This window comes from Geospiza fortis, unplaced genomic scaffold, assembly GCF_000277835.1.
Source record: "Geospiza fortis unplaced genomic scaffold, GeoFor_1.0 scaffold171, whole genome shotgun sequence".
NCBI classification, from domain to species: domain Eukaryota; kingdom Metazoa; phylum Chordata; class Aves; order Passeriformes; family Thraupidae; genus Geospiza; species Geospiza fortis.
The window spans coordinates 6087451-6100035 of NW_005054313.1; the positions used below are offsets into that span (position 1 = coordinate 6087451).

The window sequence follows — 12585 nt, forward strand, 5'->3', positions numbered from 1 at the left end:
TGCAGTGCAGGGAGGAACGCAGCTCGTGTCATCCACGAACATTTCTAGAAAGAGACAAACTGCTGACAAAAACTATCAAACGTTAGTTTTAATCAAAAAACCATCTGGTCCAGCCTCCCTGCTCAAGTAGGGTCACCCCAGAGCACATAGCACAGGATTGTGTCCAGATAGTTCTGAAATATCTCCAGCGAGGAAGACTCCACAGCTCTCTGAGCAGCCTGTACCCACAGAGTTCTCCCTCAGCTCTGGCAGAACTTCCTGAGCATCATTTTCTGCCTGTTGCCTCTTGTTGAATTGCTCAGAACCGCTGAGAAGAGCCTGGCTCCCTGCCCTGGCACCTCCCTTCAGACATTTATACCCATTGCTGAGGCCCCCTCCCAACCACCTCTCCTGGAGACTACCCGGGCCCAGCTCCCTCAGCCCGTCCTTGTAAGAGAGATTCTCCAGACCCTCGAAAGAACTCGGTAGCTCTGTGCTGGACCTGCTCCAGGATCTCCATGTCTCCAGTAGTGAGGAGCCAAGAACTGCCCACAACATTTCAAGAGTGGCCTCCCCACGGCTCAGCAGAGGGCAGGATCACCTTCCCTGACCTACTCTGGCAATGCTGACACTGAAACTTCCACATGTCCCCTAAAAATAACTGGGTCATACAGGCAGCCCCACGCTATTGCTGAGCAATATTGTCTGCTGCACTGTCTCTGCCAAAAACTCAGGAGGTAATTTGCACATTACCACTCCACATTTCTCAAACAAACTGTAACACTGTATCTGCCAAAATAAAGTCTAGTATATTGAAAACAACTGCTTCTGGAGAATACAGCCTGAAGATGAGCCAAACACAGCTGGATAAAAATTCAGGTATGATTAAGTTCCTCAAAAGTATACAATTACCTAGAAATATTAGGAAAAATCCAGAAACAAAAAGTCTAGTTTTCCCGCTTTCTTTTAAAATAAGACCAAGAGTAGTGGAGTTTAACATGGTTCACAATAGCTAGTATTTCTAATGTGTATCACTGAAGATTTAATTTTTATGTTAAGATTTAATCTTTATGTTCTATTACATGTAATACACAGCAATATTAAAATAGTAGAGGTTACTTAGAAGTACTGTTTATATATAAAAGTAGGTATTGCAGAGATTTATAACTTTTTTAGAGCAAGAAATCCATCATAACTCATATGACTTCTGGGTTATTCTCCACCCTCACTCACCCTCACATCAATATCATCTGGAAGAATCCTTGCATGGACTGGAATCTGATAATTGAATAAAATTCCTCTTTCCAAGAACATTCAAAGTACATAGCAGCAGCAGCTAGAATCTGTTGAGTTTGCTGGGGTCCCCAGGATGAGGTGAGAGATGAGGAATCTGAGTCCATGTTCTCAGAAGGATGATTTATTATTTTATGTACTTATATTAAAAGAATGCTATACTAAAACTCTACTAAACAAAGAGAAAGGATACAGACAAAAGGCTTAACAAGAATGAGGAGGAAAACCTCGTGACTGACTCCTCAGAGTCCAACACAGCTGATGGTGATTGGTCATTAAGTAAAAACAATTCACATGAAACCAATCAAACATGTGCCTGTTGGTAAACAATCTCCAGCCACATTCCAAAGCAGCAAAACAGCGAGAAGTAAATGAGATAATATTGTTTTTTCTCTGAGGCTTCTCATCTTCCCAGGAGAAGAAATCCTGGCAAAGGGATTTTTCAGAAAATATGACTGAGACAAGAATAGTTATAATGTAGTAACTCAAAATCTCCTACCACTCCAACTGTAGTCATCCAGAAAGTCAGAGGTTTTGAGTGCAGGTCTTCTGCCTTGGTCACCCAGGTGTCATTTTTAGTTTAATCACAGAGAATATACTGAAATGAAGCAGCTTATTATTTATTCCTGCTAGAAGAACTATATTATGCATACATGCTTTACAAGACACAGTTATGGTTACCAGTATTTAGTCTTCTCAAATTACACAAAAGAGCTCCCATACATCAACCAAAATGTCTATTTACTTAAAACCTAGATCTGTAAAGCAAGGCTTGTAGGAGAAACAGTAAACATCACTAACATGGTTTTATGTCAAAGTAGCAGATTTAGCAGCTAAAGAACACAAAAGGGATTCAGCAAGGTCTTGGATCAACCTTAAAGGTTTTGAATTGATGTGTATGTGCAGAACCACCACCTCTGTCCCACCCACTCCACAGCCTTACCTGGACAAGCTGCTGTGCTCTCACTGTGGCACACTTGTAAAATAAACAAGAGACACCCAGGCAGCATGGTTCTTCTGCTGGCATTAACTTTATCAGTCAAAAGTCTGCAGTGAAAAGTTTGCAGTGAAAGAAGATAAATTTTTCCATTGAAAAGCTGATTCCTAAATTCCCATCTCCTGTGCCATGAAGGATGCAGATTTATGTTCCGGACAAACCTTAATAATATTATTAATATTCTGCACCTTCCAGCTGCCTATACATACATATATCTTTTCTGGGGTTTTTTCACTTCTAATGGCTTCAGAAGTTTTCATATATGGGAGAAAAAAATTCCTTTAGATAGTTTACATTTTCTTACCTTTAACTATTAACCTTTTTTTCTCACATCCTTTCTAAATTCTCTCTCATTTCTCTCATTCCTCCATATTTTTAACAGAAAGCAGAAACATTTTATGACACTTTATTCCAACAAACTGTTTTGCATGTGTAGCTTGGGACCTATATCAGTTACTTTTAAAAATTATTGGTAAAGCAGTGAGTTAGTATGTGTTAGTTCTGGCATTTTAACTAACAGGAAGAGCTTAATAATAATTTTATAAACTGGAATAAATGATTCTTTGCATAATCACTTTCCAAGTGCAGAAAGTCATTTAAAAAAATCTATTTGGACAAATGATGCTTGAGCCTTCCTTCCCATCCTGTGAGTAAAGAATGGGGCTGAAGGCACAAGATCTTTTCCCATCTGATTTAAGTCACTGCAGATGAACACCTTTACAGAGCAGTGGAGCTCTCCAAGAGAGGCAGGAGCTGTATTTTCTGACCCATATGACCTCATGCTGCTTCTTGCAGGATTACACCTAATCCAAATGCCTTCCCACAGGCAGAATATGAGAAGCATCCATCTAGGCATTACATCATCTTCAGAAAGTCCACAGGCAACTTCCCCACAAAAATTATCTTTATTTTAAAAGAAATTGAAACTAGACAACAGAAAGCAACAAAGTTACATACAGTGCTGGACAAAGCCTACCATATACATTTTCCAAGAACACTTGAATCAGATTCTGATATATGTTCTTCTAAAAGGTAAAAATATCACATCATTATTAACAAAAAAAATTAAATGTCAACAATCTTAATCAGCTTAGATTTTGCATTGTTTGGATGGCAGTAGATTGGTAACTTGCCTTTTTCTACTCACTTTTAACTCTAAAAGGAGAAGGTGGACAAAGAATTCCAACTCAGAAGGCCCTAAAGACCACAGTGCCTGCTCTAAAGGGCCACAAACACAAGCTTGGAGGAAAGACCAAGTTTTGAATAAAAATCCCTAACAACTTTGTATAATTTCACATTTCAGAAAGAAAAGAAACTATCAAGAAAGAAAAACAAAAAGAAAAAATAATATATTAAGAGCTTGCCCTCCTTAAGTTATAAGGAAGCTCAGATTTAAACCATTCTGTAGAGGAAAAGATGAGACAACTCTCATAACTCCAATCCCAAAACATCTCCAGTACAGCAATTCCTGAAATACAGTGCACAAATCTCCAAGGAAAAAGGTGGGGTTGGATCAAAAAATTACTTTGAGAAGGTTTCTTTGAACATGAAAAGGAAAATTATGTATGGTAAACAATGCAGAAATAGTTATTCCCCATGGTGCTGGGATAAGCCATTTCTAAACCAGGAGACAAAGGGTGACACTGAAAACTTTATGCTAGAGGCAGCACCTTTGAGGGCCTGAACACCACTCAGAACTAATTACCCCAGAACTGGTGACACACAGCACTAGGCCACTAAAGGGACCTTTCTTTTCTTCTATATAAAGCAGAAGTTATCACTTCCACATAAAGAAGTGAATGTGTATAACTCAAGATGTAGTGTAGGATATTTATATTGCCTTAAAGAGTTCCGCTAAGTACACTTAGTTTCCAATTTTAGGGAAGAGTCTATTCTAATATAGAAAGCTTCTGCCAAAACTTAGCAACTGCAGAATAACTTTAAAATACATCCAGTTCTACATCCTCCTGCATATATCTAATCACATCCAATAGACAAAAAAATTATATGCCTTCTAAACTAACAAAAAATTATATGTTTTGTGAAACAAGTAAAGAGTGTTAGAATAGAATTTTCACACACAAGAGCTGATTACCAAATGTTCACCCATTTATCAGTGATAATATTAAGAAATTCATATTAAGTAATGGCAACAAGATGATAATGCATATCAGTGCTGTGTGTTCTGGAAGGTACTCAGTTTTAATTATTAACTGCTACCATCTATCATACCTCATTCTATGCAAGACACCTCACCAGCTACCAATCCATAAACAATAATGTTTCACATACTTCATAGAGTAGCTTAAAACACATCATGGTATGAAATAATTTGTATTACATAGTAATTTAATCCCTGGCCACAGGGTTAATGTTGGACAAAGTCTGGAAACTTTTCCAATTTGAATTACGTACATTAACTTTGTCACACACCACAGCACTAATGCATGTATTACATCAGACATGCTCTAATTTAAAATCAAAACAAAAAAGTTGTTGCAAAAATACATGTCACCAATGTGGAACACATTCAAGATTGTATAAAAAGTACTGAACTGATATCCCAAAACAGGTATATTTAAGCAGTACATAAGGAAAGATTAGTTTTAATATGAAACAGTCATTTAAGTCACATACAACATGGTAAGAAGCATGACTTTCTTTTTTTAAAAATGTTACACCAATACTTTTACTGACAGGCAATGCTTATTTATAAAATGAGAGGGATATATTTAATGCAGATGTGTTACTGTATTAAGTTGGAATAAAGACAAATGTTAAAAAGGTGCTACATTTTAACACCACTGATTTTGTAAAAATCTCAAACCATATAAGCATTTCACTTGCAAATATCACAGGCCCCAAACTGCAAACACTTTAAAACATTCTTGACTGTGTGCATGCAGTCTCACTGACTTCATTAATTGTCACATGCTTGAAATTAAGCCTGAAAAATGTGATTACAAAACCGGTTCTTAAATTAAAAACTTCAGAGGTCACAAAGTATAATCTTCTTTGAGCAGCCCCCGAAATAATAGTTTTTTTTTAAGTAGAGCAAACTTCATTACTTTTCTCTAGCTTCTTTCATCTGAACATCTCAAATAAAATCTAGGCCTCTAAACAACCTTTGGAAGTAAGCATCAGTCCCATCTTCTTTTAGAAGAGACAAGCACAAACCTGCTAGTTTCAAGTTGTAGAAGGAATGAGTAAAACAGGAAGAAACAGGATTTTTGCTACCTGCCCTCTAGTCTGTATCCAGCCCTGTCACGTGTTTTCTCATTTAAAACTGGTCACTAGCAAAAAAGTATTAAGGACAGCACAATCCAATTTATACCTGCCTATTTCAGCCTGAGGGGGGAAAAAATCTGGGAGCAATATAAGGCTGCATTTCTGATCACGACCAGAAACCATGTAAAAGGACACAGGCATTTCCCACAAAAATGTTAAGGTTTGCAAGATTTACAAAATCTTTGCAATATTTTTGGTGTGCAGCACCAGTACAATCTAAATCACCAGTAATGAAAGAAGCACATGAGAGTTCAATACAAATTGTTTCATGTATTACAAAAACCTCACCTATTCTAGCCAACCCTCCCACCCTCCCTCCCACCCATCATTCTAGAACTAACTTCTAATGCTAATCAGCTGACATTTTCCTAGTACCTCACTAATTAAACATGATTGCTGTTTCTCCTGTGCATACTTGAACTACTACTTAGTCAACACATGCAGAGAAAACCAAAATATAACTGCTCTCTAGATAAAGAGTTCAAGTATGCCAAGAACATATCAGTAGGGCAAGCATATTGGCTAGATGACTTCTGGAGATCCTTGTCAGTCCTATCTCTAAGAATACTGTCCTAACAAGTGTGGAGTTGGTTGTCCATTTGTTTTTATTTCATATCATTGACATTTGCTAATGCCTTGAACTTACAAGTTAATAAATGAGGAAAATTTACTGGGTTACAAACCCAATATAATACCATTTAGAAAAAAATCTAAAATAAATTGTTAGAATAAGTTTCATAAATACACAATTTAAGGCCTTATAAAATGATATTCCAGATGATTTTAAGTATTTAAGAACACTATGTTTAAATACTAATGTCCTGATAGCTAATCTAGAAAATAGTTGCCTAACTTCATGTTGGGTTGAGGAAAAGATTAAGAAATACATGGCTATTTTAAATACAATGTCTGCTCCAAATGTCAAAACATGAATTAGACTTCTGAGAAGAAATGAGCCAAAATCTTCTCACAAGAGGCAGGGGGTGTGGGAGTGGGAAAGGTAATAATATCATCATTGGAGCTTTGGTTGAATTTTCACTGAGCAAAATTCTGATTTCACTTACATTACTGTAGGTGTGAACCAGCTCCATTATGTTCACAGTGCTAATTGTTGCAGAGATTAAACTGATTCCTAGAGGAACAAATCCATCTAAACAAGGTTTGGTTTAATTGCTACTTCAGGTAGCAAAAGCAAATTCAAACAGTCTGTCAGTCATTAGGAGCACTACTGAAGAATAAATCTCTTTAACAGAGGTTGTTGCTTGTTTGGTTTTTTCTTGGTGGTTTTAAAATCACACCTCTAACAAAACAAGATTAAGTCTAGTTAATGTACTAAATTAAAGCAACTACTGATGAAAACAGCAGCTCTGGATCTATCTTACACTTTACATCTCCATACAGGAAAATTCTCAAGATATAAAATATGTCACTTACACTCTAGATATGATTTTCTTTTTCCTGATGAGAGGAACACAAAAAAACCAAAACAAAACAAAAAAAGGACCAAAAAACAAAAACCCACAACCCAACCAAAACAAAACAAAACAAAAAACCAAACAAAACCACCCCAACAAAAAAACAGCGGGGTAATACTGCACTTATACAGCAAAACTTTTCACTTTTAAAATAAAACAAGTTGTGTAGATCTGCACAGGATCTTCCAGGAATGTACACAGTAGAGCCCATTTAAAATCAAACAAAATGGTGAACTATCAAACAGGCCTTACTTTCACTCATTAGCATGGCTTACCATGAAAACTACCTCTTTATTAGATGACTGAATTCTCTATAAACTCCTATATCACTCATCATCACAGACCTGAAAAATTTATCACATTAAGGAACATGACTAGTACCTGTGAGCTTGACATATGATGTAATTGCTGTTTAAAGACTGTTTCCAGCACAGTGGTACATATTCCAAGCAGAATCTGTTATCACAGTGCCTCCTTTTATTAATTCCAAACAATATTTCTCTCAAAATAAACTTTTTCAGTTGCATGTGCAACTTCATCACACTGCTAAGGCTGAACCGTTCAAGGCTAGATGCTTCCTGACATTCAAAAAAGAAGGGGAGTTATTTTTGAGATCAAGAATAAGATCAAATTACCCTTATTAAAATAGAATTTCTTAGCATCACACATGAAGCTCTAGTGCCATTCATACTTGTCAGTAGGATATCAGGTTTAGCAAAGGAGCTAAACTTCTGATAACTTAGTTCTGATGTGAGCTAAACTCACCTGATATGACAGCTGTATTTTCTTTCTTCACCTTAGATTTCCTACCTCCTCACTGCAAGACTGGCTGATGCAGGGTAGGGAATTTAGATTTAAGACTTTGCTAGCCAAATTATCAAGCAATTCAGAGAGCACACTCCATTGCCTTGCCCCCTCCTTCATGCCAAGTGGACTGTGTAAGCTCAGGGTGACTGAGCAGGCTGGAGCTCACAGCCCTAGGAGCTGGGCAGGATTTTCTGTGCACTACTTCATCCCCAATTCTCAGGCAGCACTGAGGCAGGAGACTGGAACCATCAGGGAGAAAGAATGAGAGAGAGGTGCATGACTGCACAACCATGACAGAGCAAAGACTGCATCCCAAGATATGTCCTCAAGACAGATGAATTAAGGTTACATGTGCAACCCTACTTCTGGCATTCTCTAGATTTAAAGGAGTGGACTTCATAAACTCGATGTGTTCTTCTTCCAATTTAATGTTATTTCACAACAATTTCCACATAATGCAAGGCCTAGCAAGAGCCTTCAGCATGTAATTGCTGAGAAGTCAAGAGATTATTGCCTTTTCAAGGAAACAGAAATGTGTAATAGTTAGAGGGTTTCATTGTGTTACTAAGCATGAATTCATGATTTTTGAATAGCACATTAATGCTTTACTTCAAAAATAGGAAAAAGCACATACAAAATTCTCTGTATTTACCCTAAAATAACAACTATTAGTACTGCACATTCCTCCATGTCATCTCTACTATATTCAAAGAAAGGCTAGCAAGAACATCAATAACAGACATTCACGCCAAAAGAAAAAAACAAAGTAATGAGTACTTGCAAATATAGTACCATTAAAACCAAGCAATAAATGCTAGTGTTAGTTAACACATGAATATACACTAGCAAATTAGGGCTATTCATACAGGCACATTTTTTCCTTCAATAATATTGTCAATGCTCATCCTACTTCCGATCAATTGTCAGTTACAGTTTAATCAGAAACAAAAAATATTCCATCCTGTAAAACATTTGCACACATAAAACTAAGAGTACAAAAGCTGAGATGGAAGTTTATGAATGAATACAGATTAGGGGGAAAAAAGATGACAGCAATCAAACACAACTGATTGTCTGCAGAAAGTGAAGTACCCAATTTGTAACCGAATTTTCATAGCAAGTACTTGCTCCACTAGCAGCCATTCAGGCTGTCAGCCCTCTGTGTTCAGTGCAGGTGGCCCTGCAGTGTCTCTGGTGCGCATTAACTGCACATCCTTGTCAGCCATGCAAGTGTCACAGCCCCACACTGCCGATGCCTCAGCCGTGAGGAGCCCATAGGCTGACTCTGTCATGCCTGTACAGATCCGGTGGAACCATTTCTGACAAGAGGCTTCACACAGGATGGCATCCTGGTCATCATTGACTTCATGTGTACAAATTCCACACGGGTACACGGGTTCAGAGGACGAGTGTCCGTGACGACTGGGATGGAGGGGTGTTTTGCTGCTCTTTTCAGAGTTGCATCCTTCAGCAGTACCTCGAGGCTGGCGGGACTTGCTCTGAGTCCCATTTGAGTGGCCAGCATTGGTGTTCTCAGCACTGTTAGAATGGCTGTTATCCTGATTTACCACATTGTTTCGAGTAACGTTTTTCAGGTCACTGTTACCTTGACTCACAACATCCTCTGTCCTGTGATGATGCTGATGAGCAGCAGGGTTCTGGCTGGAAGCTTTGCTTGCACCTTGACTAAAGTCTTGCTTTTGTGCTGATGATTTTGTCTGGTTGTACGTGTTTGGTGGAGGAACAAAAGAATGGTTTGACTCTAGCTGTGAATTTGGAAAATTTGGATTGTTTCCAGGACCAAAGTTAGTTGGCACATCAGGGTGAGGTATCTGACCAGAATGGCCAAAGTTCTCCCCAGGATTTGGTCTGAAATGCTGAGCAGACATATTGACATTTTGACTTATCTGACCACTGCCATAAGGTGGTTGATTCCCAAAACCTGGATTATCATGAGGACCAAAGCTGAAAGAGTGGGGTCGACTAAAACCCATGCCAACAGGGTTTTGAGGAAGAGGATGTGGCTGGTTTCTGAGGGAGTAAGAACCACCGTATGGTGAGGACACTCTGGGCAGCATGTGAGGTGGCATTCTGAAAGTGTTGTAACCTCCAAAGCCAGGATAACCAGGATTACTAAAATATGGATTTCCTGAAGGAAGTGGTTTATAAGACACAGTATTATAGTTGTCATCAAATGGATTTGCAGCTACAAGGTGGTCAGAGCTTGGGTTCGGTGGTGGAGCATATTCAGATGGAGGAGGAAATGATGACCCCTACAAATATTTTAAATACAACACTTGAATTAGTTTTAGTATTTCCCTGCAAGACAGACCATCCACAAAGGCTCTGGATTAGCAATACAACTGCTGAAAGAACTGTTCAGCTGTTGTGTAAAATTCACCCGCTGCACCCTGCCAGGCTGTCTGAAATTTCAGAGGCAGGAGAGGAGCTTGAGCTCCAGATAATGTGGTGATTTATAGTAGTTTCAGAATTTTAAAAAGTTTGCAGTTGAAAATACTACTTGATATGTGACTTATATTTCATAATCTTTTACCAAAGACAAGCAACAATACAGAAATCCAACTGTCACAAACACATACACAAAGTATTTCCAAATGTTGAAGAGCAGATTTGAAGCATTTCCCTAACTTGATTTTGGGTTCATGTTACTGAATATACATCTCATAAGACACCCCACTTCCATGAGGATATACAAACCTAATGGTACTATAACCCTAAAAAAGGCATTTAGAATGTAGGAGTCAGCAGACTGGTATTTTCTATAGTCTGTGGAATATTCTATGCTGTACATTTCTATACCAAACAGCATTCAGGGATTGTGGACAGTCTGCAAAGCATAGTCAGTAGGTATGAAACACGAGGATTATGCTCTGGTTACAGAGCATAATCAAGTGTTTAATGGAGCCCAGAGTCTGTTTAAATGTCAGCAGTGCAGTCATACAATTGAAATTCATTCTAGACTAGCCTGTAGGGAACACCTGCTGGGTTCACCCTCACACTAACTGTGCTCACAGAAAGCACTTCCTCCTAAGTACTAATGAACTAAGACTGAAAATTTTTTTAAAAAAAATGCTGCATTGCAAATTTTAACCTGGTCAGAAGGAACACAAGCTAATCTGCATGTCCTCTAGAGTTATTACCATTCCAGAACACAAGGAAACGCCACCAAAAAAGAGGTGTGAAGCCTTGTAAAGTAACGGAATATTTCTCAGAGCAAGTTTCAGCATGACTTCTTTAAAACAAAACAAAAATGAAGAAAACAGATACACATCTCAATGGACTCTGCATAGGCCTAGCAAAGTGATTGTTTTACCTACATAAATAAAGGTATTTCCACTGGGCAGTACCAAATTAACAGATACTCTCACTCAAAGCTGAATGAATACACAAAGGAAAACTCGGCGCTATAGATACCCAGTTGCTTCAGATATGTTGTATTGAGGCTTTCTTTTCTGGAAAGAACAACTGCATAGAAATGTCACATTGCAAGGATTCACTGGAAAGGAGCTCTACCTGACTTAGCTTTTGCTTGGACATCACCCAGGGAGTATGCCAAGAGCTTGGTCAAAGCATTAACAAACTGTACTGATTCATTAGCCCAAAAACCTATGCATACAGAAATGAAAGTAAGGTAAGAAGTAGTCTCATGGCAACTACTCATGCTGTACAGATTTCTACCAATGGCTACAAAGTCATTAAAAAAAGTCTGCCTCAGAATCAAATCCCTATGGGAAAAATCCAAGTTGTTGCAGTCTCACTGTGCTCCTCTCTTTATATATTTTTGGTAACTTACAGGGATTAAAATAACTTCAGCGCAAATACTAGTATTCAGGAAGATTTCAACTTCAAAGTAAAAGTGAAATACTTGGTATGTAGCTGCTATTTGTGACAAGAAATTGATATGCTGAACAATGAGAGCTACTCATACCAGCAAACAACATTTGAATACACTGTTTATTAAGAATTTAAAAGAAGCAAAGGGAATTTACCTGTGTATTCGCTTTGCGCTTTTTCTTATCAGGGCTCCCAAGCTGAACTCCTGGTCCTCCTAACCCATCCAATCCACTGTCACCACCTACAAGATATCAATCAGTGCAATAGTACATTAATTTTATTGCAGACTGTACTGTAAGTTTGCCTTTAACTACCATAGCCTCAGATATCTGTTACAAATACTGAATTTGCATTGACCCTGGTGCCTTGTGTTGCAAGTGCTAAAGGAGCACGCATCTGGAGGTAAGCTAACATCCCTCCTACACCTGTCTGCTACCACTTTCTTGTCCCATTCATGCTCATTCTTATTGAAATAGACATTTCCATTTATTTTATTTTTATCTGTCCCTTGATTTTTAACATCTCCACATCACCAGTTAGAAGTATTTCTTGTTTGCATAAATCATAAAACTTTCAAAAGAACTGCAAAAAGCCATGTCTAAGACTCACCTCTTAACTCGCATAGACACTGCATCAGTGTAGCAACATACAACAAATTGTTACAATCCACCATGAAGGAAAAGAAAAGCAAACAGTAGTAGATCCATGAACAAAAACCATTGAAAACTTGCCGTGTTGTTTAGACTAATCTCCGGTGCATCAAATATAAATTTCACTAAATGCAAGACTTGATCAAACAAAAAGACACCTGCCAATAATCAGTGAACCAGCTCACCTCTGCAGAAACCTTATAAAATAACTGAGCAAGGCTATCCTGGCACAAAAAAGTAA

At 38.1% G+C, this 12585-nt stretch overlaps 1 protein-coding gene across 2 annotated transcripts; it reads right to left on the reverse strand.

Annotated features, from left to right (window-relative positions):
* Positions 1–8243: 8243 nt before the first annotated feature.
* Positions 8244–11956, reverse strand: PYGO1 (pygopus family PHD finger 1). Of its 2 annotated transcripts, none has more exons than XM_031055965.1 (2): positions 11850–11956; positions 8244–10112 (listed from the first exon to the last, which is right to left on the reverse strand). In XM_031055965.1, the coding sequence occupies exon 2, from the start codon at positions 9927–9929 to the stop codon at positions 8991–8993; it is 939 nt and encodes a 312-aa protein (XP_030911825.1). In that variant the 5' UTR covers positions 9930–10112; positions 11850–11956; the 3' UTR covers positions 8244–8990. The 2 variants fall into 2 exon arrangements, with proteins under 2 accessions (XP_030911825.1, XP_030911827.1); XM_031055967.1 differs by lacking the exon at positions 11850–11956 and having other exon boundaries at positions 8244–9766; positions 9899–10072.
* Positions 11957–12585: the final 629 nt, after the last annotated feature.